Source organism: Hypanus sabinus, chromosome 8 (genome assembly GCF_030144855.1).
Source record: "Hypanus sabinus isolate sHypSab1 chromosome 8, sHypSab1.hap1, whole genome shotgun sequence".
In the NCBI taxonomy this organism is placed as follows: Eukaryota; Metazoa; Chordata; class Chondrichthyes; order Myliobatiformes; family Dasyatidae; genus Hypanus; species Hypanus sabinus.
In genome coordinates this window covers 174,132,614-174,156,651 of record NC_082713.1, presented here as the reverse complement: position 1 = coordinate 174,156,651, position 24,038 = coordinate 174,132,614, and the positions used below count along the sequence as shown (strand labels likewise).

The 24,038-nt window shown below is 44.1% G+C and overlaps 1 protein-coding gene across 7 annotated transcripts in view; it reads left to right on the top strand.

Annotated features, from left to right (window-relative positions):
* Positions 1–18,261, top strand: part of LOC132398745 (protein mono-ADP-ribosyltransferase PARP11) — a 139,415-nt gene extending 121,154 nt beyond the window's left edge. For 3 of the 7 annotated variants that reach the window (XM_059978609.1, XM_059978610.1, XM_059978611.1), the window contains 2 exons: positions 17,035–17,186; positions 17,309–18,251. In XM_059978609.1, coding sequence (XP_059834592.1) covers positions 17,035–17,186; positions 17,309–17,604 — 448 coding nt within the window. In that variant the 3' untranslated portion in view covers positions 17,605–18,251. Of the gene's footprint in view, positions 1–17,034; positions 17,187–17,308 lie in introns of all 7 variants that reach the window. The other 4 variants (XM_059978614.1, XM_059978613.1, XM_059978612.1 and 1 more) reach the window with 4 other exon arrangements.
* The last annotated feature ends 5,777 nt before the right edge of the window (positions 18,262–24,038 follow it).

Here is a 24,038-nt window from a genome sequence, read left to right as displayed (position 1 = left end):
GTGGCAACCGGGAGATCCTGTCTGTTATGGGGAGTGCAGGTGTTCGATGAAGTGGTCCTCCCATCTGCGTCAGGTCTCTCTGATGTAGAAGAGGCCTCATCGGGAGCAACGGATGCAATAGATTACCCCAACAGACTCACAAGTGACATGTTGCCTCACCTGGAAGGACTGTTTGGGGCCCTGAATGGTGGTAAGAGAGGAGGTGTAGGGACAGGTGTAGCACTTACGCTTGCAGGGATAAGTGCCAGGTGGGAGATCTGTGGGGAGGGACACAGTCGTGTCGTGGAGGCAGGCAGTCCACAGGCAGTTGTGGAGGGAACGATCACTGCGAAAAGCAGAGAGGTGTAGAGAGGAAAAGATGTCCTTAGTGGTGGGGTCCTGTTGAAGGTGGCAGAAGTTGCGGAGGATAATATGCTGGATCTGGAGGCTGGTGGGGTGATAGGTGAGGACAAAGGAGACACGGTCCCTGTTGTGGTGACAAGAGGATGGGGTGAGGGCCGAAGCGCGGGAAATAGAGGAGATGCGGCTGAAGGCATCATTGATGACGGCAGAAGGGAAACCACAATTCATAAAGAAAGAATACATTTGGGATGTCCTGGAACAGAAAGCCTCATCCTTGGAGCAGATGCGGCGGAGACGGAGGAACTGGGAATAGGGAATAGAATTTTTGTATTTGGCAGGGTGGGAAGAGGTATAATCAAGGTAGTTATGGGAGTCAGTGGGTTTATAGAAGATGTCAGTGGACAGTCTATCTCCAGAGATGGAGACTGAGAGATCGAGAAAGGGGAGAGAAGTGTCCGAGATGGACCAAGTGAATTTGAGAGCTCAGTGAAAGTTAGAAGCAAAGTTGATGAAATTGACGATCTCAGCATGGGTACAGGAAGCAGCACCAATGTAGTCGTCAAAGTATCGAAGGAAAAGTTGGAAAGCAGTACCAGTATAGATTTGGAGCATAGACTGTTCCACATAACCCACAAAGAGGCAGGCATAGCTAGGGACAATGTGAGTGCCCATAGCTACACCCTTGGTCTGAAGAAAGTGGGAAGAGCAGAAAGAGAAGTTTTTAAGTGTGAGTACCAGTTCCGCCAACCTGAGGAGTGTGGTGGTGTTGGGGAACTGGTGAGGTCTATTATTCAGAAAGTAGTGGAGGGCTTTGAGGCCTTCTTGATGGGGAATTGAAGTGTATAAGGATTGGATATCCATGGTGAAAATGAAGTGGTCACGACCGCGGAACTGGAAGTTTGTTGAAGAGGTGGAGGGCATGGGATGTATCCCGGATGTAGGTGGGGAGGGACTGAACTATGGGTGACAAAATGGAGTCGAGGTTGGCAGATACAAGTTCAGTGGGACAGGGGCAGGCCAAAACTATAGGCCTACCAGGACAGTCAGGCTTATGGATCTTGGGGAGGAGGTAAAGACAAGCAGTGCAGTGTGGGGGAATTATGAGTTTTTTGGCTGAGGATGGAAGGTCTCTGGAGTTGATAAGGGCAGTGATGGTACAGGAGACAATGGTCTGATGTTTTTTAGTGGGGTCCTGTTCCAGGGGTAAGTAAGAGGAGGTGTCAGAGAGCTGCCGTTTGGCCTCACTGAGGTAGAGGTCCGTCCGCCAGACCACCACGGCAACACCTTTGTCTGCAGGTTTGATGGTGAGGTTAGGATTAGTGTGGAGAGAATGGAGGGCAGTGCATTCAGAGTGAGTGAGGTTGGAACAGGAGAGAGGAGTGGTGAAGTTGAAATGGTTGATGTCTTGGCGACAGTTGGAGATGAAAAGATTGAGTGCAGGTAGGCCTGGTGGGGTTGTCCAGGAGGAAGAGGAGGGTTGAAGACAGGAGAAAGGGTCATCAATAGGGGAAGGGGAATTCTTGTTAAAATAGTAGACTCGGAGACATAAGCGACCGTTCAGCATCATGCCGGGCACGGAACTCACTGAGGTGTGGACGGAGGGGGACAAAAGTGAGGCCCTTGCTGAGCACAGGACGCTCTGCCTCAGAGAGGGGAAGGTCAGAGGGGATGGTGAAGACATGGCAAGGGTTGGGGCTGGGGTCAGAGGAGGGTAAAGAGTGGGAGGTCTCAGGAGGGAGAGGGGGATTGGGATGTTCAGGGAGAGTGGGCTGAGGGGAGGATGAGGGATCAGAGGAATGGAGGGGAGACGAGGGGTGGAGGGAGGGTTGGGAGTCGCGGGGAGAATAGTGGGTGGTGGAGGAATAAGACGAGCGGTAGGACCCAGCGGCAGTAAGAGCGGTCCTGGTCTGGAGAGGTTCAGGATCTCAGTTCGAGCTGGATCTAGAGCTATGGGTGTTGGAGTCTGTGGCCTGCAGGGCGCCAGAACTGAGGTCCGAATCAGAAGTGGGTGAGTCCATGGCACGCTGGGGGCTGATGCCCGTGTCCGGGAGGCCGTAGTTCCAGTCGGGGTTAGAGTCAGCGGCGGATGGGTCTTTTGCCTGCCAGAGGCCTGAGAAGTCGAAGTCCAAGAAGTCAGGGTCTGAGCTGGAGGCGGTCGTCGTGGGCTGCAGGCGGGCAAGCTTGTGATCCTTCTTGGATGTGAGGAAGGAGAAAAAACAGCGGTTGGAAGCGTGAATCCGGCGGAGAATGAAGTGTTGGAGAGGTCCATGGCAGACGGTGGAGAGCAAGGCCCGCAGTGGTGGCAGAGAGAGAGACTGGGTCCATTTGTATCTCTGCGTGGCTTGGCGAATCCAGCACGAGCAGCAGAGGGAGCAACAGTCAATAAAACGGCGGTACCAGGGATCCTTGTTGGGCCTGAACTGGGAGGCCTGGAACTGGAGCTGGAATCCCTGCGGTAAGAGATGACGGCGGAGTCACGCTCCCAAAAACGAGACATGGCTGTGGTACTTCATGATGTACTGGCCTTTTTCCAGCACCTTTCTGTATATTTGTCTTTGATAGATTAGCTGATGCCGGTGATGCATTGGGCAGTTTAGACTACCTGTTGTAGAGCCTTCCTGTCTGCCACAGTGCAGTTTCTGTACCATGCAGCTTATTAAGATCCTCGAATGATATGAGTATAGATGTGCATAGTCCAGCTCTTTGTAGCCCCTCAGAAAGCAGAAGCATTAATAAGGTTGTGTACAGTATTCAACCCCTTGGAAATTTTCATGTTTTATTGTTTTACAACATTGAATCACAGTGGATTTAATTTGGCTTTGTTGACACTGATCAACAGAAAAAGACTCTTTCTCATCAAAGATCTCTACAGTGATCTAAATTAAATATAAATATAAAACACAAAATAATTGATTCCAGAAGTATTCACTACTCTTTAAAATGACACACCAAATCATCACTGGTGCACTTATGAGATATGTTTTTGGAGACTTGTGTGTAGTCAAGGTGTTTCAATTGATTGTAGTAAAAATACACCTGTGTCTGGGAGGTCCAGCTACTAGTGAGTCAGTATCTTGGCAAAAACTACACCGTGAAGGCAAACAAACACTTCAAGCAGCTCTGCAAAAAGGTTATTGAAAAATAGAGGCCAGAAGATGGATACAAGAAAATTTTAAAGTCTCTGAATATTTCTTGGAGTACAGTTAAGGCAATTATCAAAAAATGGAAAGAATATGGCTTAGCCGTAAATCTGCCTAGTGCAGGCCATCCTCAAAAACTGAGTGACTGTGCAAGAAGGGGTCTAGTGAGAGAGGCCACCAAAAGACCCATGACAACTTTGGGGGAGTTACAAGCTTCAGTGGCTGAGATGAGAGAGATTGCGCATACAACAACTGTTGCCCAGGTGTTTCATCAGTCATAGCTTTATGGGGGAGTGACAAAGAGAAAGCCATGTTGCAAAAACTCACATGAAATCTGGATAGAGTTTGGCGGAAGGCATGTGGGCGACTCTGAAGTCAGCTGGAAGAAGTTTCTATGGTCTGATGAAATGAAAATTGAGCTTTTTGGCTATCAGACTAAATGCTATGTTTGGCAAACACCGCATATCATCAAAAACATACCATCCCTACCATGAAGCATGATGGTGTCTGCATCATGCTCTGGGTATGCTTCACTACAACAGGCCCTGGGAGGCTTGTGAAGGTAGAGGGTAAAATGAATGCAGTAAAATACAGGGAAATCCTGGAGGAAAACCTGATGCAGTCTGCTAGAGAACAGCAACTTGGGAGAAGATTTGTTTTCCCGCAAGACAATGATCCCAAACATAAAAGCAAAGCTATGCGGAATAGCTTAAAAATAACGAAGTTAATGTCCTGGAGTGGCCAAGTCAGAGTCCAGACCTCAATTCAATTGAGAACTTTTAGCTGGACTTGAAAAGGGCTGTTCACTCACAATCCTCATGCGATCTGACAGAGCTTGAGCAGTTTTGTAAAGAAGAATGGGGGAAAATTGCAAATTCCAGATGGGCAAAGCTGATAGATACCTATCCACGCAGACTCAAGGCTGTAGTTGCTGCCAAAGGAGCATCTACTAAATACTGACTTGAAGGGGGTGAATACTTGTGCAATCAATTATGTTGTGTTTTATATTTGTAATTAATTTAGATCTCTTTGTAGAGAAGCCAGTGAGCCTGATATCAGGCAAGGGTAAGTTTTTGGAAGGGTATTCTTTGGATTGGCAACAACAGGGGTCATCAACCTTTTTTGCACTGCGGACCGGTATAAAATTGACAATATTCTTGCGGACTGGCTGAAGGGGGCGGGGGGGGGGTGCAGGTGTTAATCACGACTGGAATATAGATTATAAGTCACTTATAAGTGGCTATTACACTCAATTCCGTTTCTAAAAGGGTTTATCTAACAAATTTAATATTAAACACACTGCGCATATTTTCCTCGCATGAATATAGTGATGTCAATTATAACTCACTTAAAAGTCAATAGCATCATAACATATAAAATCATTGCAACACACCAGTGAGAGGACAAGGTAAGGGCCAGAGGTCTGTGTACCGGGGCCGCGGAGGTCGCAGTTCGGAGAAAGCGACCGATTGACTGAGGAGTGCGACAGGGTGTTCCCCCCCCCCCCCCCCCGGTAGGTAGGTGGGATCTATCGGCCGACAAAAGTTTGTCTTGAGGGATGACTTTCATTAGATCACAGCGAGGTAGCTGCTCTGCTACTAATGAAACCCTGAGCCCGAATTAGGTCATCTGTGAATATTTTAGCACCAGGTTCCCCAAGAACATTCGGTGTGCTAAACAGGTTTAGAGGCGGCGCCCATCTGTCGGCACTCCAGGCCAGTACCAACGGCACTTCTCGCCGGCCGCATGAGGCGGCCGGTTACCAGAGGCCAACCAGTGATCCCTGGCACTTGGTTATCATTGGGGCGACTGATGACCTCGCGTGGGTAATGACTTTGTGTGTGTTCAAGTTCAACAGTGGGCGTGACAGGGAATGAGGAAAGGTGCAGCTGACTCATATCGTTTCATATCGACAAATCCATATCGTTTCCTCATGGCCCGCTAGCACATGCTTTGCAGCCTGGTACCAGTCCACGGCCCAGTGGTTGGGGTCCACTGAGCAACAACTTCTCCTCAGTACTGTCTCCATCAGTACAGGTGCACCACAAGGCTATACACTTACCCCTTTGCTCTACTCACTTTACACTTATGATTGTGTGGCTAAGCACCGCTCCAGTGGTGCTGATGTCACCATTGTCATAGGCCAAATCAAAGGTGGTGATGAGTCAGCATGTATGAGGGAGATTACAAATCTGGCTGAGCGGTGCTGCAATAACTGCCTCTTATTCAACATCAGCAAGACCAAGGAGCTGATTAGGAGGAAGAAACTATAGGTCTATGAGCCATTCCTCATTAGAGGTGGAGAGAGCCAGCAACTTTAAGTCCCTATGTGTTATAATTTTCTAGGACATGTCCTGGGCCCAGCACGTCAGTGCAATTATGAAGAAAGCATGGAAGTGCCTCTAATTAGGAGTTTGTGGAGATTTGGCATGATATCCAAAACTTTAACAAACCTCTATAGATGTGTAGTGAAGAGTATACTGCCTGGCTGCATCACAGCTTGATATGAAAATGTCAACGCCATTGAATGGAAACTACAGAAAGTAGTCGATATAGCCCAGTCTATCACGGGTAATGCCCTCCCCACCTTTGAGCACATTTACACAAAATGCTGTTGCAGGAAAGCAACATTCATCATCAGGGATCTCCGCTACCTAGGATGTGCAGTCTTCTCACTGCTGCCGTCAGGAGCCTCAAGATTCACACCACCAGGTTCAGGAACAGTTACTACCCCTCAGCCATCAGGCTCTTCAACTAAAGGGGGTAACTCCCCATAATCAATGGACTCACTTTCAAGGACCCCTCACCTCATGTTCTTGATATTTATAGCTTGTTTAATTATGTATTTTTCCTTCATTCCTACCTTCTCTTCCTCCTCTTCTTCTGTCCCCTTCTTTCTTCCCTCTCTTTCCTTCTTTCTTCCCTCCCCTTCTTTCCTTCTTCCCTCCCCTTCCTTTCTTTCTTCCCTCACCCTGCCCTCCCTTATTATCAGTATGTTATCAGGAAAGATGATGAAGGCAAGGCAGTGGATGTTGCTTTACATGGATTTTAGCAAGGCCTTTGACAAGGTCCTGCATGATAGGTTAGTCAAGATGGTTCAGTCACTTGGCATTCAGGATGAGGTAATTAACTGGATTAACAAATGGCTTCATCAGGGAAGTGAAAGAGTAGTAATAGATGGTTGCTCTCTGATTGGAGGCCTTTAACTAGTGGTGTTGTGCAGGAATTGGTGCTGGGTCTGTTGTATTTTGTTATCTATATCAACAAACTGGATGATAATGTGGTAAATTGGCTCAGCAAGTTTACAGATAACTCCAAAATTTGGGGTTTGGTAGAATCGAGGAAGAGTTTCAAAACTAGCGACGGTATCTGGACAGGCCGGAAAAATGGACTGAGAACTGGCAGATGGAATTTAATGCAGACAAGTGTATAGTGTTGCATAGGGTTGGAAAGAGATCTTTTGGCACGTTGGCCTTCAGAAATCAAAGTATTGAGTACAGGAGTTGGGATGCTATGTTGAAGTTGTATAAGATGTTGGTGAGCTCTAATTTGGAGTATCGTGTGCCGTTTTGTCACCTACCTGCAGGAAAAATATCAATAAGATTGAAAGAGTGCAGAGAAAATTTACAAGGATTTTGCCAGGACTTGAGAGTCTGGGTTGATAGGGAAATGGTGAATAGGTTAGGACTTTATTCCCTTTAGCATCGGAGAATGAGGGGAAATTTGATAGAGGTAAACAGAATTATGAGGTATTGATAGCAAGCAGGCTTTTTTCATTGAGAATGGGTGAGACTCAGCTAATCACTTAGAACTGAAAGTCATGGGTAAGGGTGAAAGGTGAAATATTTAAGGGGAACATGAGGGGATACTGCATTCAGAGTGTGGTGTGAGTATAGAACGAGCTGCCAGTAGAAATGGTGGATGCGGGTCTGAAGACAACACGAGAAATTTAGATAGGTACAAGGATGGGAGGAGTATGGGGGGCTATGGTCTCGTGCAGAATAGCAATGTGAAGAGCAAGACGATAAGACATGAGAGAATAGGATCAATTAAGTGTGACTGTGGAAAAGTGTGCATGGAACCGGTTGAGATAGCAGAGGTACTTAATGAATACTTTGTTTCAGTATTCACTACGGAAAAGGATCTTGGTGATTGTAGGGAAGACTAACAGTGGACTGAAAAGTTTGAGCATATAAATATTAAGAGGATGTGCTGGACTGTTGGAAAGCATCAAGTTGTATCGGACAATATGTACCCCAAGTTACTGTGGGAGGTGAGGGAGGAGAATGCTGAACCTCTGGCGATAATCTTTGCATCATCAATGGGGATGGGAGATGTTCTGGAGGATTGGAGGGTTGCGGATGTTGTTCCCTTATTCAAGAAAGGGAGTAGAGATAGCCCAGGAAATTAAAGACCAATGAGTCTTACTTCACTGTTGGAAAGATGATGGAGAAGATCCTGAAAGGCAGGATTTATGAACATTTGGAGAGGCATAATCTGATTAGGAATAGTCAGCATGGCCTTGTCAAAGGCAGGTCGTGCCTTATCAGCCTGATTGAATTTTTTGAGGATGTGACTAAACACATTGATGAAGGTAGAGCAGTAGATGTAGTGTACAACCATATAACAACTACAACATGGAAACAGGCCATCTTTGCCCTTCTAGTCCGTGCCAAACACTTACTCTCAGCTAGTCCCACCAACCTGCACTCAGCCCATAACCCTCCATTCCTTTCTGTCCATATACCTATTCAATTTTTTTTAAATGAAAATATCAAACCTGCCTCTACCACTTCTACTGGAAGCTCGTTCCACACAGCTACCACTCTCTGAGTAAAGAAATTCCCCCTCATGTTACCCCTAAACTTTTGCCCCTTAACTCTCAACTCATGTCCTCTTGTTGGAATCTCCCATACTCTCAATGGAAAAAGCCTATCCAGGTCAACTCTATCTATCCCTCTCATAATTTTAAATACCTCTATCAAGTCCCACCTCAACCTTCTACGTTGTAAAGAATAAAGACCTAACTTGTTCAACCTTTCTCTGTAACTTAGGTGCTGAAACCCAGGCAACATTCTAGTAAATCTCCTCTATACTCTCTCTATTTTGTTGACATCTTTCCTATAATTTGGTGACCAGAACTGTACACAATACTCCAAATTTGGCTCACCAATGCCTTGTACAATTTTAACATTACATCCCAACTCCTTTACTCAGTGCTCTGATTTATAAAGGCCAGCATACCAAAAGCTTTCTTCACCACCCTATCCACATGAGATTCCACCTTCAGGGAACTACGCACCACTATTCCTAGAACACTCTGTTCTACTGCATTCCTCAATGCCCTACCATTTACCATGTATGTCCTATTTTGATTAGTCCTACCAAAATGTAGCACCTCACACTTATCAGCATTAAACGCCATCTGCCATCTTCTAGCCCACTCTTCTAACTGGCCTTACTCTCTCTGCAAGCTTTGAAAACCTACTTCATTATCCACAATGCTACCTATCTTCGTATCATCTGCATACTTACTGATCCTATTTATCACTCCATCACTTAGATCATTAATGTGTATGACAAACAACATTGGACCCAGTATAGATCCCTGAGGCACACCACTAGTCACCAGCCTCCAACCTGACAAGCAGTTATCTACCACTACTCTCTGGCATCTCCATTCAGCAACTGTTGAATCCATTTTACTACTTCAATATTAATCCTAACTATTGAACCTTCCTAACTAACATTCCGTGTGGAAATTTGTTAAAGGCCTTACTGAAGTACATATTGACAACATGCACTGCTTTACCCATGTCAACTTTCCTAGTGACCTCTTCAAAAAATTCAATAAGATTTGTCAACATGACCTTCCACGCACAAATCCATGTTTATTTTTCCTAATCAGATCCTGTCGATCCAGATAATTATATATACCATCTCTAAGAACACTTTCCATTAACTTACCCACCACTGACATCAAAGTTACAGGCTGATAATTGCTAGTTTTACTCTTGGAACGCTTTTTAAACAATGGAACCACATGAGCAATACGCAAATCCTCTGGAACCATCCCTGTTTCCAATGACATTAGAAATATTTCTGTCAGAGCCCCCTACTGTTTCTTCACTAAATTCCCTCAGGGTCCTAGGGAATATCCTGTCATGACCCACAGACTTATTCACTTTTTTATTCTTTAAAAGTGCCAGTACTTCCTCTTCTTTAGTCATCATAGTTTCCATAACTTCCCTACTTGTTTCCCTTACCTTACACAATTCAATATCCTTCTCCTTAGTGAATACCGAAGAAAAGAACTTGTCCAAAATCTCCCCCATCTCTTTTGGCTCCACACATAGCTGTCCACTCTGATTCTCTAAAGGACCAATTTCATCCTTCACTGTCCTTTTGCTATTAATATAACTGTAGAAACCCTTTGGATTTACTTTCACCTTACTTGCCAAAGTAACCTCATATCTTCTTTTAGCTTTTCTAATTTCTTTCTTAAGATTCTTTTTATATTCTTTATATTCCTCGAGCACCTCATTTACTCCATGCTGCCTATTTATTGTAGATCTCTCTCTTTTTCTGAACCAAGTTTCCAATATCCCTTGAATACCATGGCTCTCTCAAACTTTTAACCTTTCCTTTCAACCTAACAGGAACATAAAGATTCTGTACCCTCAAAATTTCTCCTTTAAATGACCTCCATTTCTCTATTACATCCTTCCCATAAAACAAATGATCCCAATCCACTTCTTCTAAATCCTTTTGCATCATTTTGCAAGTTAGCCTTTCTCCAATCAAAACTCTCAACCCTGGGTCCAGACCTATCCTTCTCCATAATTATGTTGAAATAATGGCATTGTGATCACTGGACCCACAGTGGTCCCCAACATATACCTCCATCACCTGACCTATCTTATTCCCTAACAAGAGATCCAACACTGCCCCTTCTCTATTTGGTACCTCTATGTATTGCTGTAAAAAGCTATCCTGCAGACATTTTACAAACTCCAAACCATCTAGCCCTTTTACAGAATGGGCTTCCCAGTCTATGTGTGGAAAATTAAAATCTCCCACAATCACAACCTTGTGCTTACTACAAATATCTGCTATCTCCTTACAAATTTGCTCCTCCAATTCTCGTTCCCCATTAGGTGGTCTATAATACACCCCTATAAGTGTTACTACACCTCTCCCATTCCTCAATTCCACCCAAATAGCCTCCCTAGATGAGCTCTCTAATCTATCCTGCCAAAGCACTGCTGAAATATTTTCTCTGACAAGCAATGTAACACCTCCCCCTCTTGATTCTGTACCCTCAAAATTTCATCTTTAAATTACCTCCATTTCTCTATTACATCCATCCCATAAAACAAACTGTCCCAATCCACTCCTTCTAAATCCTTTTGCATCTCCTCAAAGTTAGCCTTTCTCCAATCAAAAATCTCAACCCTAGGTCCAGACCTATCCTTCTCCATAATTATATTGAAACTAATGGCATTGTGATCACTGGACCCGAAGTGCTCCAACATACCTCCATCACCTGACATATCTCATTCCCTAACAGGTTATCCAACACTGCCCCTTCTCTAGTTGGTACCTCTATGTATTGCTGCAAAGAGCTGTCCTGCACACGTTATAAACTTCAAACCATCCAGCCCTTTTACAGAATGGGCTTCCCAGTCTATGTGTAGAAAAGTAAAATCTCCCACAATCACAATCTTGTGCTTACTACAAATATCTGCTATCTCCTTACAAATTTGCTCCTCCAATTCTCGTTCCCCATTAGGGGTCTATAATACACCCCTATAAGTGTTACTACACCTTTCCCATTCCTCAATTCCACCCAAATAGTCTCCCTATACGAGCCCTCTAATCTATCCTGCCAAAGCACCGCTGTAATATTTTCTCTGACGAGCAGTGCAACACCTCCCCCTCTTGCCCCTCCAATTCCATCATACCTGAAGCAATGAAATCCAGGAATGTTTAGTTGCCAATCACATCCCTCCTGCAACCATGTTTCACTAATAGCTACAACATCATATTTCCAGGTATCAATCCATGCTGTAAGCTCACCCACCTTTCTTACAATGCTCCCAGCATTAAAATAAATGCATTTAAGAAACTCTCCACCTCTTACTCTCCATTTATCTCTATCAGTGCAAACAAATTTATTATCTTTTACTTCCTTCTCCCGTACATCTTTAGTTTAAGCTCTCCCCTTCTCTATCACTTGCCGATCAGGGTTGTTATCATAGGTGACTTTAATTTCCCTAATATTGATTGGCACTTGATTAGTTCCAAGGGTTTAGATGGGGCAGAGTTTGTTAAGTGTGTCCAGGATGGATTCCCGTCACAGTATGTTGACAGGCCGACTAGGGGGAGTGCCATACTAGATCTAGTATTAGGTAACGAATCGGGTCAGGTCACAGATCTGTCAGTGGGTGAGCATCTAGGGGACAGTGATCACCACTCCCTGACCTTTAGCATTATGATGGAAAAAGATAGAATCACAGAGGACAGGAAAGTTTTTAATTGGGGAAGGGCAAATTATGAGGCTATAAGGCTAGAACTTGCGGGTGTGAATTGGGATGATGTTTTTGCAGGGAAATGTACTATGGACATGTGGTCAATGTTTAAGGATCTGTTGCAGGATGTTAGGAATAAATTTGTCCCGGTGAGAAAAATAAAGAATGGTAGGATGAAGGAACCATGGGTGACAAGTGAAGAGGAAAATCTAGTCAGGTGGAAGAAGGCAGCATACATGAGGTTTAGGAAGCAAGGATCAGATGGGTCTATTGAGGAATATAGGGTAGCAAGAAAGGAGCTTAAGAAGGGGCTGAGAAGAGCAAGAAGGGGGCATGAGAAGGCCTTGGCGAGTAGGGTAAAGGAAAACCCCAAGGCATTCTTCAATTATGTGAAGAACAAAAGAATGACAGGAATGAAGGTAGGACCGATTAGAGATAAAAGTGGGAAGATGTGCCTGGAGGCTGTGGAAGTGAGCGAGGTAATCAATGAATACTTTGGTATTCACCACTGAGAGGGAACTTGATGATGGTGAGGACAATATGAGTGAGGTTGATGTTCTGGAGCATGTTGATATTAAGGGAGAGGAGGTGTTGGAGTTGTTAAAATACATTAGGACTGATAAGTTCCCGGGGCCTGATGGAATATTCCCCCGGCTGCTCCACGAGGCAAGGGAAGAGATTGCTGAACCTCTGGCTAGGATCTTTATGTCCTCGTTGTCCACGGGAATGGTACCGGAGGATTGGAGGGAAGCTAATGTTGTCCCCTTGTTCAAAAAAGGTAGTAGGGATAGTACAGGTAATTACAGACCAGTGAGCCTTACATCTGTGGTGGGAAAGCTGTTGGAAAAGATTCTTGGAGATAGGATCTATGGGCATTTAGAGAATCATTGTCTGATCAGGGACAGAGAGCATGGCTTTGTGAAGGGCAGATCGTGCCTAACAAGCCTGATAGAGTTCTTTGAGGAGGTGACCAGGCATATAGATGAGGGTAGTGCAGTGGATGTGATCTACATGGATTTTAGTAAGGCATTTTCCAAGGTTCCACATGGTAGTCTTATTCAGAAAGTCAGAAGGCATGGGATCCAGGGAAGTTTGGCCAGGTGGATCAGAATTGGCTTGCCTGCAGAAGGGAGAGGGTCGTGGTGGAGGGAGTACATTCAGATTGGAGGGTGGTGACTAGTGGTGTCCCACAAGGATTTGTTCTGGGACCTCTACTTTTCATGATTCTTATTAACATCCTGGATGTGGGGGTAGAAGGGTGGGTTGGCAAGTTGGCAGACAACACAAAGGTTGGTGGTGTTGTAGATAGTGTAGAGGATTGTCGAAGATTGCAGAGAGACATTGATAGGATGCAGAAGTGGGCTGAGAAGTGGCAGATGGAGTTCAACCTGGAGAAGTGTGAGGTGGTACACTTTGGAAGGACAAACTTCAAGGCAGAGTACAAAGTAAATGGCAGGATACTTGGTAGTGTGGAGGAGCAGAGGGATCTGGGGTACATGTCCACAGATCCCTGAAAATTTCCTCACAGGTAGATAGGGTAGTTAAGAAAGTTTATGGGGTGTTAGCTTTCAGAAGTCGAGGGATAGAGTTTAAGAGACGCGATGTAATGATGCAGCTCTATAAAACTCTAGTTAGGCCACACTTGGAGTACTGTGTCCAGTTGTGGTCACCTCAGTATAGGAAGGATGTGGAAGCATTGGAAAGGGTACAGAGGAGATTTACCAGGATGCTGCCTGGTTCAGAGAGTATGGATTATGATCAGAGATTAACGGAGCTAGGGTTTTACTCTTTGGAGAGAAGGAGGATGAGAGGAGACATGATAGAGGTGTATAAGATATTAAGAGGAATAGACAGAGTGGACAGCCAGCACCTCTTCCTCAGGGCACTACTGCTCAGTACAAGAGGACATGGCTTTAAGGTAAGGGGAGGGATGTTCAAGGGGGATATTTTGAGGAAGGTTTTTCACAGAGAGTGGTTGGTGTGTGGAATGCACTGTCTGAGTCAGTGGTGGAGGCAGATACACTAGTGAAGTTTAAGAGACTACTAGACAGGTGTATGAGGAACTTAAGGTGCAGGTTATATGGGAGGCAGGGTTTGAGGGTTGGCGCAACATTGTGGGCCAAAGGGCCTGTAATGTGCTGTATTATTCTATGTGCTATGTTCTATCCTCCCTCACATACTGTCTACAAGTTTTGTCTATTTGTGAACTAACCTCCTCTCTCCTGTTCTCTTCAATTTGATTCCCACCCCCAACCTTTCTAGTTTAAAATCTACCCAGTAGCTGTACCAAATCTCCTCGCCAGGATATTGGTTTCCCTAGGATTCCTATGCAACCTGTCCTTTTTGTACAGGTCACACCTGCCCTAAAAGAGGTCCCAATAATCCAGAAACTTGAACCCCTGCTCCTTGCTCCAATCCCTCAGCTACACATTTATTCTCCACCTCATTCCATTCCTACACTCACTGTCGCGTGGCACAGGCAGTAATCCTGAGATTACTGCCTTTATGGACCTTCTTCTCAACTCCCTTCCTAACTCCCTATAGTCGCCTTTCAGGACCTCTTCCCTTTTCCTACTTATGTCATTGGTACCTATATGTACCACGACCTCTGGCTCCTCACCCTCCCGCTTCAGGATATGTTGGACGCAATCAGAAACATCACTGACCCTGGCACCAGGGAGGCAAATTACCTTCCGGGTCTCCTGACTGCGTCCACAAAATCGCCTATCTGACCCCCTAACTTTCAGGTCCCCTATTACTACTGCTTTCCTCTTCCTTTCCCTACCCTTCTAAGCTACAGGGCTGGTCTCTGTGCCAGAGGCACGGGCACTGTTGCTTCCCCCAGGTAGGCTGTCCGCCCCAACAGTACTCAAACAGGAGTATTTATTGTCAAGGGGTACAGCCACTGGGATACTCTCTAGTACCTGACTCTTCCCCTTCCCTCTCCTAACTGTGACCCACTTGTCTGCCTCCCGTGGCCCTGGTGTGACCACCTGCCTGTAACTCCTCTCTATCACCTTGTCACTGTCCCTGACCAGACAAAAGTCATCGAGCTGCAGCTCCAGTTCCCTAACATGGTCCCTTAGGAGCTGCAGCTCAGCACACCTGGTGCAGATATGGACGCCTAGGAGGCTAGGAGACTCCAGGACCTCCCACAGCCGACACTGAGAACAACATGCTGCTCTCACACTCATAATTCCTCCTTTCCTCAAATAACAGCAAAAATTGAAAGTTAAATCTAACTTACCTCGCCTGTTTCCGCCCAAGCCCGTTGAGCCAAAGCCCTTAAGTGTTCTCTCTGCTCCCGGCTCACTCCGCTGCCCGCTGCATAAGGCTGTGTTCCTTTTAAATCTTCTGCACTTCACTGCCCAACATCACACGCCTGCGCAGTCCCGCCTCTCTTAACCCCGATGAGAAGAAAAAATCAAAATGGCTCCAGCAGCACTCCCGTTCTGATTCTCAGACTTCCTTCTCCAAATAATATATTGATTTTAGCAAGACATTTGATAAGATACCCCATGTAAGGCTTATTGAGAAAGTAAGGAGGCTTGGGATCCAAGGGGACATTGCTTTGTGGATCCAGAATTGGCTTGCCCACAGAAGGCAAAGAGTGATTGTAGATAGGTCATATTCTGCATGGAGGTCGGTGACCAGTGGTGTGCATCAGGGATCTGTTCTGGGACCCTTACTCTTCGTGATTTTTATAAATGACCTGGATGAGGAAGTGGATGGGATGGGTTAGTAAATTTGCTAATGACACAAATGTTGGGGGTGTGGTGGATAGTGTGGAGGGCTTTCAGGGGTTACATCGGAACATCAATAGGATGCAGAACTGGGCTGAGAAGTGGCGGATGGAGTTCAACCCAGATAAGTGTGAGTTGGTTCATTCTTGTAGGAAAAAATATGATGGCAGAATGTAGTATTAATGGTAAGACTCTTGGCAGTGTGGAGGATCAGAGGGTTCTTGGGGTTTGAGTCCATAGGACACCCAAAGCTGCTGCGCAGGTTGACTCTGTGGTTAAGACGGTGCATTGGCCTTCATCAGTCGTGGGATTGAGTTTAGGAGCCGAAAGGTAATGTTGCAGCTATATAGGGCCCTGGTCAGACCCCACTTTTAGTACTGTGCTCAGTTCTGGTCACCTCATTATAGGAAGGATGTGGAAACCATAGAAAGGGTGCAGAGAAGATTTACAAGATGTTCCCTGGATTGGGGCGCATGCCTTATGAGAATAGGTTGAGTGAACTTGGCCTTGGAGCAACAGAGTTTGAGAGGTGACCTAATAGAGGTATAGAAGATGTTGAGAGGCATTGATCATGTGGATAGTCAGAGGCTCTTTCCCAGGGCTGAAATGGCTAACATGAAAGGGTACAGCATTAAGGTACTGGAGAATAGGTACAGAGGAGATGTCAGGGGTAAGTTTTTTGTGCAGAGAGTGGTGAATGTGTGGAATGGGCTGCCAGTGAACCTGGTGGAGGCTGATATGATATGGTCTTTTAAGAGACCACTGGATATGTACATGGAGCTTTGAGAAATAGAGGGCTATAGGTAACCTTAGGTAATTTCTATAGTAAGGACATGTTCGGCACAGCTTTGTGGGCCAGAGGACCTGTATTGTGCTGCAGGCTTTCTATGTTTCTATGAATAATAGTTTGGCACGGACTAGATGGGCCAAAGGGTCTGTTTCTGTGCTATTATGTTCAATGGCACTATGTTCTTATCCTTTTTCGAGTGAAGGCTAGTGTTTGGTGCCTGGAAGGCACTGTCAGGAAAAGAGTTGGGGGTGGGGGGAGGTTAGTGGTGAAGTATGATAGTGCCACTTAAGACTTAAGTGCCACTTTACAGTAGACAGACACATGAATAAGTAAATGGAGGGATATGAATCACGTACAAGCTGTGTCATGTTGGGCACAGATATTGTGAATTGAATGGCCTATTTCTATGCTGCACAGTATTAAAGCAATATAAATTAAGGCATTACAATCTTACTTTCCCTAATACTTTTAATATTTCACTTTTTCAGAAAAAAAGCCCATTTGAAGAAGATGAGAAATGTTTTGGAAGTGAATGAAAGATTGCTTTTTCATGGTACGAGCAGTGAATTTGTGCAAGCAATATGTTTACAGAATTTTGACTGGAGAATAAATGGAATGCATGCTACTGTTTATGGAAAAGGTAAGCCAGTAATTATGACATTGCTACTTCTTGTGAGTTGCACTTTCATCAATTAAAAGCAGATTCTATTGCTAAGAATTGGGACTACATTGAAGTACTGTATATTTTGAATTTTTCTACAGGGACTTATTTTGCTCGTGATTCCTCATACTCCAGTCGTTATTGCCATTCTAATGACAAGTCTGTGGCAACATTGCAGCCAGATCAGGGGAAGCCACAATTTAAAACAATGTTTCTCGCTCGAGTTCTTGTGGGTGATTATGTTACAGGAAATCCCAAATATACCCGTCCTCCTTCCAAAGATGGAAGTCTGGTGAACTTGTATGACAGCTGTGTGGACAACCAGTGGAATCCAAAGATTTTTGTAATATTTGATGCTAACCACATCTATCCGGAATACCTGATTAATTTCTGTTAAAGAGAAATGAAGAAATTACTGCTGAAGTTATCAGGTAATGAAATGAAAAACACATTAAAATGCAATGAAATGTTCTAAATTTAGCATTTCTTGAAACAATCAAACTCATTTCAACTCCCTTGCAAAGGGAATAAATACAAATACCAAGGAGTTGGTCTATCAGCTTTTTTCCACTAAGTAATATGCTTCCTGGGACTTTTCACTTTGTGGACAAAGCAATTGTCCTTAGCAGGAACTCTATTGTCTTTGTGGGAATCAATGCACAGAATATCTGATATCCACTCTACACATTAAAATCTGGAGGTATTGAAAAAGAGAACCCTTGAAGTTCGGTGCTGAAGAATTTTTGAGGTAGAGAGGGAAGAAGTTTAAACTTCTTTCTTCGCCACGTCTCCAAATCTTTGCTATTCATGTTCTTTTTCTCAGGCCAGATCACCCCATTGTAGCCTTCCTGTAGTGTGGAGCTTTGGCACACTTGAAGCCTAGCTTCTCCCCATGCATTGTGCTCCTCATAATTCCTAGTCTCTTTGGATTGACAAGCAACTGGATGGACTGCAGAATAGCTCCTCTCATGAGGCACAGTGTGAAGGTTTGTTTAATAACGTTATCTCAATCATTTTACATCTTTAGAGTAAAAATTCAGGCAACTATTTCAATTAGCCATTAGCCTTATGGGCAAAACAACAATGTTGTCTTTCTACCCCATTTCCTCTTTTTGGAGTATTGGAGCGCACTATACTGATGTGTTACACTTTTGTGTTTGTTTTATTATTTCTAAAGGCATGGGGACATGCTTGTCTTCATTGAGCAAGTCATTGAATATGTGTTGAGATATCCTGTTTGCAGCTGTACTATATATTGGTTAGGCAGAACTAAATGTTCTTCAAAAATTCAGAGTAAATTTATTATCAAAGTACATATGCCACCACATACAACCCTAAGATTAATTTTCTTGAGGACTATGATGTTGAATCAGGTTTGCGGGTCCAGCAAGTGAGACAGGAAATGCACTGACTTTGAAAGGGTATATTAATCATTTATTTACAAACAATTAAAACTTGACCAAACATTCATGTTCTCCAAGTTACAGACAATACAAAGCTGAATATCCAACAAACATAGTACATTCAGCAAACATAATTAAAAGTGCATGCAGAGCATACCTTCCCAATCATCATGTGCATTATTGCCTAAAGCAAAGGAAAAGCAAGCAAGCCCCTTCCATGTGCTATTTTATATACTCAACATATTTGACACTGGACACCAGGCAGCTATCCAATGGGAAAAGCAGCTGCTATCTCTGAACTAATCAATATGGAAATGACTTTCGACAATCGGAATAAGGCACACCCTCCCACAGGACACGGACGTGTAAAGTAAATTCATGAAACAAAATGAAATCAATGAAAGACCATACCCAACAGGATGGACGTATGACTAACATGTAAAAGACAACAAACTGCAAAAACAAAAGAAAAATTAATTAATTATATATTCTTTAGAGAATATGAGATGAAGATTCCTTGAAAGTGAGTACATAGTTTATGGGAACAGTTCAGTGATGGGGAGGTGAAGTTAAGTGAAATTATCCCCTCTGGTTCAAGAACCATATAGTTGAGGTGTAGCATCTGTTCTTGAATTTGATGGTACAAGTCTGAGCGCATCCACAATATTCTGAAATGGCGGGAGGTGAGCAGACAGAGGTCTTGGTACATATTGATACCCAACCGCATAGTCTGTAAAAGGGTGGAGGTCCTGAAAGCAGAATACGGGGAGTTAGGAAGGAAACCTCAAAGGCAATAATGTCAGGATTGCTGCTTGTGCCACACAACAGTGAGTATAGGAATAGAATGAAGTGGAGGATAAATGTGTGGCTGAAGGATTGGGGCGGGGGCAGGGATTCAGATTTTTGGATCGTTGAGTCCTCTCCTGGGTAGGTGTGATCTGTAGAAAAAGGATGGATTGCACTTGGATGGGTATCAATATCCTGGCGGGGAGGTTTGCTAATGCTATTGGGGAGGGTTTAAACTAGATTTGCAGGGGGGTGGGAACCGAAGTGGAGGCAGAGGATGGGGAGATTGGAGCACAAGTAGATACAGCCTATAGGGAGTTTGTGAGAAAGGATAGGCACATGTTAGAGCAAAGATGCACTCAGCCTGACGGTTTGAGATGTTTCTATTTCAATGCAATGAGTATCATAAACAAGGCGGATGAACTTAGAGCGTGGATCAATACATGGAAATATGACATTGTGGCCATTATAGAGACTTGGATGTTTCAGGAGCAGGAATGGTTGCTGAGTGTGCCAGGCTTTAGATGTTTCGATAAGAACAGAGAGGGAAGCAAAAGAGATGGGGCTGTGGCATTGCTAATCAGAGGTAGTGTAATGGCTGCAGAAAATGAAGTCATAGAGGGATGGTCTACTGAGTCAGTGTGGGCGGAAGTCAGAAACCGGAAAGGGGCAATAACTCTATTGGGTGTTTTTTTATAGACCCCTCCCCCCCCAGTAGTAACAGGGATACTGAGGAGAGCAGATAGGGAGGAGATTCTGGAACAGTGCAATAATAGGGTTGTTGTAGTGAGAGATTTTAACTTTTCTGATATTGATTGGCATCTCCTGAGCACAAGGGGTTTAGACGGGGTGGAGTTTGTTAGGTGTGTATAGGAAGGTTTCCTGATGCAATATGTAGATAAGCGAGGGAGGAGATTAGTGAGCCTATTGCAATGGTCTTTGCATCATCAATAGGGTCAGGAGAAGTACTGGAGGATTGGAGGGTTGCAAATGTTGTTCCCTTGTTCAAGAAAGGGAGTCAAGGTAACCCAGGAATTTATAGACCAATGAGTGGTGGGCAAGTTTTTGGAGAAGATCCTGAGAGGCAGGATTTATGAGCATTTACAGAGAAATAATCTGAAGAAGGATAGTCAGCATGGCTTTGTCAAGGGCAGGTCGTGCTTTATGAGCCTGATTGACTTCTTTGAGGATGAAACAAAACACATTGATGAAGGTAGAGGAGTGGAATGTAGTGTATATGGATTTCATTAAGGCATTTGATAAGGTTCCCCATGCAAAGCCCTTTCAGAAAGTAAGGAGGCATGGGATCCAAGGAGACCTTGCTTTGTGGATCCAGAATTGGCTTGCCAACAGAAGGCAAAGGGTAGGTGTAGATGGTTCGTATTCTGCATGGAGGTCAGTGAGCAGAGGTGTTTTGCAGGGATCTGTTCTGGGACTCCTCTGTGATTTTTATAAATGACCTGGATGAAGAAGTAGAAGGGTGGGTTAGTAAGTTTGCTGATGACACAAAGGTTGAGGGTGTTGTGGATAGCCTGGAGAGTTGTCAGAGGTTATCGCGGGATATTGATAGGTTGCAGAACTGGGCTGAGAAGTGGCAGGTGGACCCATGCAGATAAGTGTGTAGCGGTTCATTTTCATAGGTCCAATTGGAAGACAGAATAAATGGTAAGGCTCTTGGCAGTGTGGAGGATCTGAGAGATGTGTCAATAGGACACTCTAAGCTGCTGCACAGGTTGACAGTGTTGTTAAGCAGGCGTATGGTGTTTTGACATTCAACAGACTTGGGATTGAGTTCAAGAACTGTGAGGTAATGTTACAACTATATAAGACCTTAGTCAGACCCCACTTCTACTGTGTTCAGTTCTGGTCACCTCATTACAGGAAGGATATGGATAGTATAGAGAGTGTGAAGAGGAGATTTACAATGATGTTGCTTGGATTGGAGGGTGTACCTTATGAGAATAGGTTGAGTGAACTTGGCCTTTTTTCCTTGGAGCAAAAGAGTATGAGAGGTGACCTGATAGAGGTGTATAAGATGATGAGGGATTGATTGTGTGGTTAGACAGAAGCTTTTTCCCAGGGCTGAAATAGCTAACATGACAGGCATTGTTTTAAGGTGCTTGGAAATGGGTACCGAGGGGGCGTCAGGGGTAAGTTTCACACACAGAGAATTGTGGTTGCATAGAATGCACTGTCAGTGGCGGTGATGGAAGCGGATACAATAGGGTCTTTTAAGAGCCTCTTAGATTGGTACATGGAGCTTAGGAAAATAGAAGGCTATGTGCTAGGGAAATTCTAAGTAGTCTGGAGAGTAGGTTACATGGCTGGCACAACATTGTGAGCTGGAGGGCCTGTAACGTGCTGTAAATTTCTATGTTTAAGTCCTGAGACTCCTGTGCCACCTTCCTGATGACAGCAAGAAAAGAGCATTAGCTGGTGGGAGTTTTTGATGAAGATGTTGCTTTCCTGTGACAGTGCTCCGTGTAGATGTGCTCAGTGATGGGGTGGTCTTTACCCATGATGTACTGGGTTGTATCCAATATGTTTTGCAGGATTTTCTGTTAGAGTTCAAATTTGAACAGTTGCGAGATGACACTAGTTAGAATGTGAAAGCATTGAAGTGAGTGCCAGGATGTTGTCTGATGAGGAATTGGAGTAATAAGGAGAAACTAGATAAGCTGTGTTTCTTGTTACTAACATTAGGAAGATGAGGGTGACCTTATAAAAGTCTTTAAAATTATTTGGTGGGGGAAGGGGTGAAATAAGTAGGATAGATGGAATTAGTTCCCAGCCAGGACATCTATATCTCGAGTGCACAGGTTTAATGTGTGAGGGGAGAAATCAGATCTGTATGTGCTGTTTTTCCACATAGATGGTGTTGCATATCTGGAACAAGCCCCTATAATGCTGACTATTGCAATATATCCCCATGAACTATCCGAGGTTCCAAAGTCTTTGTGTCTGTCTCCATGACAAATAGAAATGATAAAAATCGACTTTTCAAAGTCCTAAGCAAATACAGATGAAGTCACTTCCTTAAACACAAGATCTTTCACATGCTGGAAATCCAGATCTGGAAGTCAGTTCCATATGAGACTGCAGAATTCCATTGAGTTGAACACAGAAACCAGTGGAGAAGATATTTTTCCATAGGAGCAGAATTAGGCCTTTTGGACCACAGAATCTGCTCCGCCATCCAATCATACCTGATTCTCTTTTTTCCCCTCCTCAGCCCCACTCAGCAGACTTCTCCCTGTAGCCTTTGATGTCCTGTCCAATCAAGAACCTATCAAGCTGTGCCTTAAATACTCAAATGACCTGGCCTCCACAGCTGCCTGTGGTAATAAATTCCTCAAATTCACCACCCTCTGGTTAAAGAAGTTTCTCCACATCTTTGTTTTAAATGGACTCTCCTCTATCCTGAAGCTGTGCCCTCTAGTCCTAGACTCCCCCACCAATGGAAACATCCTTTCCACATTTACTTTATCTAGGCCTTTGAACATTCAAAAGATTTTGATGGGATCCCCCGTCATCCTTCTAAATTCCAGTGAGTACAGACCCAGAGTCATCAAATGTTCTTCATATGATAACCCTTTCATTCCTGGAATCATTCTTGTGAATTTCCTCTGTACTTTCTCCAATGCCAGCACATCTATTCTGAGATAAGGAGCCCAAAACTGTTCACAATACTCAAAGTGAGTGCCTTATAAAGCCTCAACATCACATCCCTGCTCTTGTATTCTAGACCTCTTGAAATGAATGCTAACATTTGCCTTCCTCACCAACTGTACCTGCAAGTTAATATTTAGAGTGTTCTGCACAAGGTCCCCTAAGTCCCTTTACATCTCAGACTTTTGAATTTTCTCCCCATTTAGAAAATATCTGCACGTTTATTTTTAGCACCAAAGTGAATGACAATGCATTTCCAACATTGTTTTTCATTTGCCACTTCCTTGCCCATTCTCCTAATCTGTCTAAGTCCTTCTGCAGCCTATTTGTTTCCTCAACACTACCTGCCCCTCCACCAACCTTCCTATCATCTGGAAACTTGGTAACAAAGCCATTTATTCCATCATTTAAATCATTGATATACAGCTTAAAAAGAAGTGGTTCCAACACCAACTTCTGTGGAACACCGCTAGTCAGCCAACCAGAAAAGGATCATTTTATTCCCGTTTGCTGCCTCCTACCAATCAGCCAAGCCTTTAGCCATGTTAGTAATTTTCCTCTAATACTATGGGCTCTTAATTTGGTAAGCAACCTTGTGTGTGACACCTTGTCAAAGGCCTTCTGAAAGTTCAAATATACAATATCCGCTGCATCCCCTTTATCTATCCTGGGGTAATCTCCTCAAAGAATTACGACAGTTTTGTCAGGCAAGATTTTCCCTTAAGGAAACCATGGTGACTTTGTCCTGCCTTGTCCTGTGTCACCAAGTACTCCATAACCTCATCCTTAACAATTGACTCCAACATTTTCCCAACCAAATTTTCAAAAGGAAGAAGGACACTACCATGGCTGACAAGTGAAGTCAGAACCAAAGTAAAAACAAAAGAGAGGGCATACAAGGAAGCCAAAGCTCGTGGGAAGATAGAGGATTAGGAAGCTTATAAAAACTTGCAGAAAGAAACTAACAAGGTCA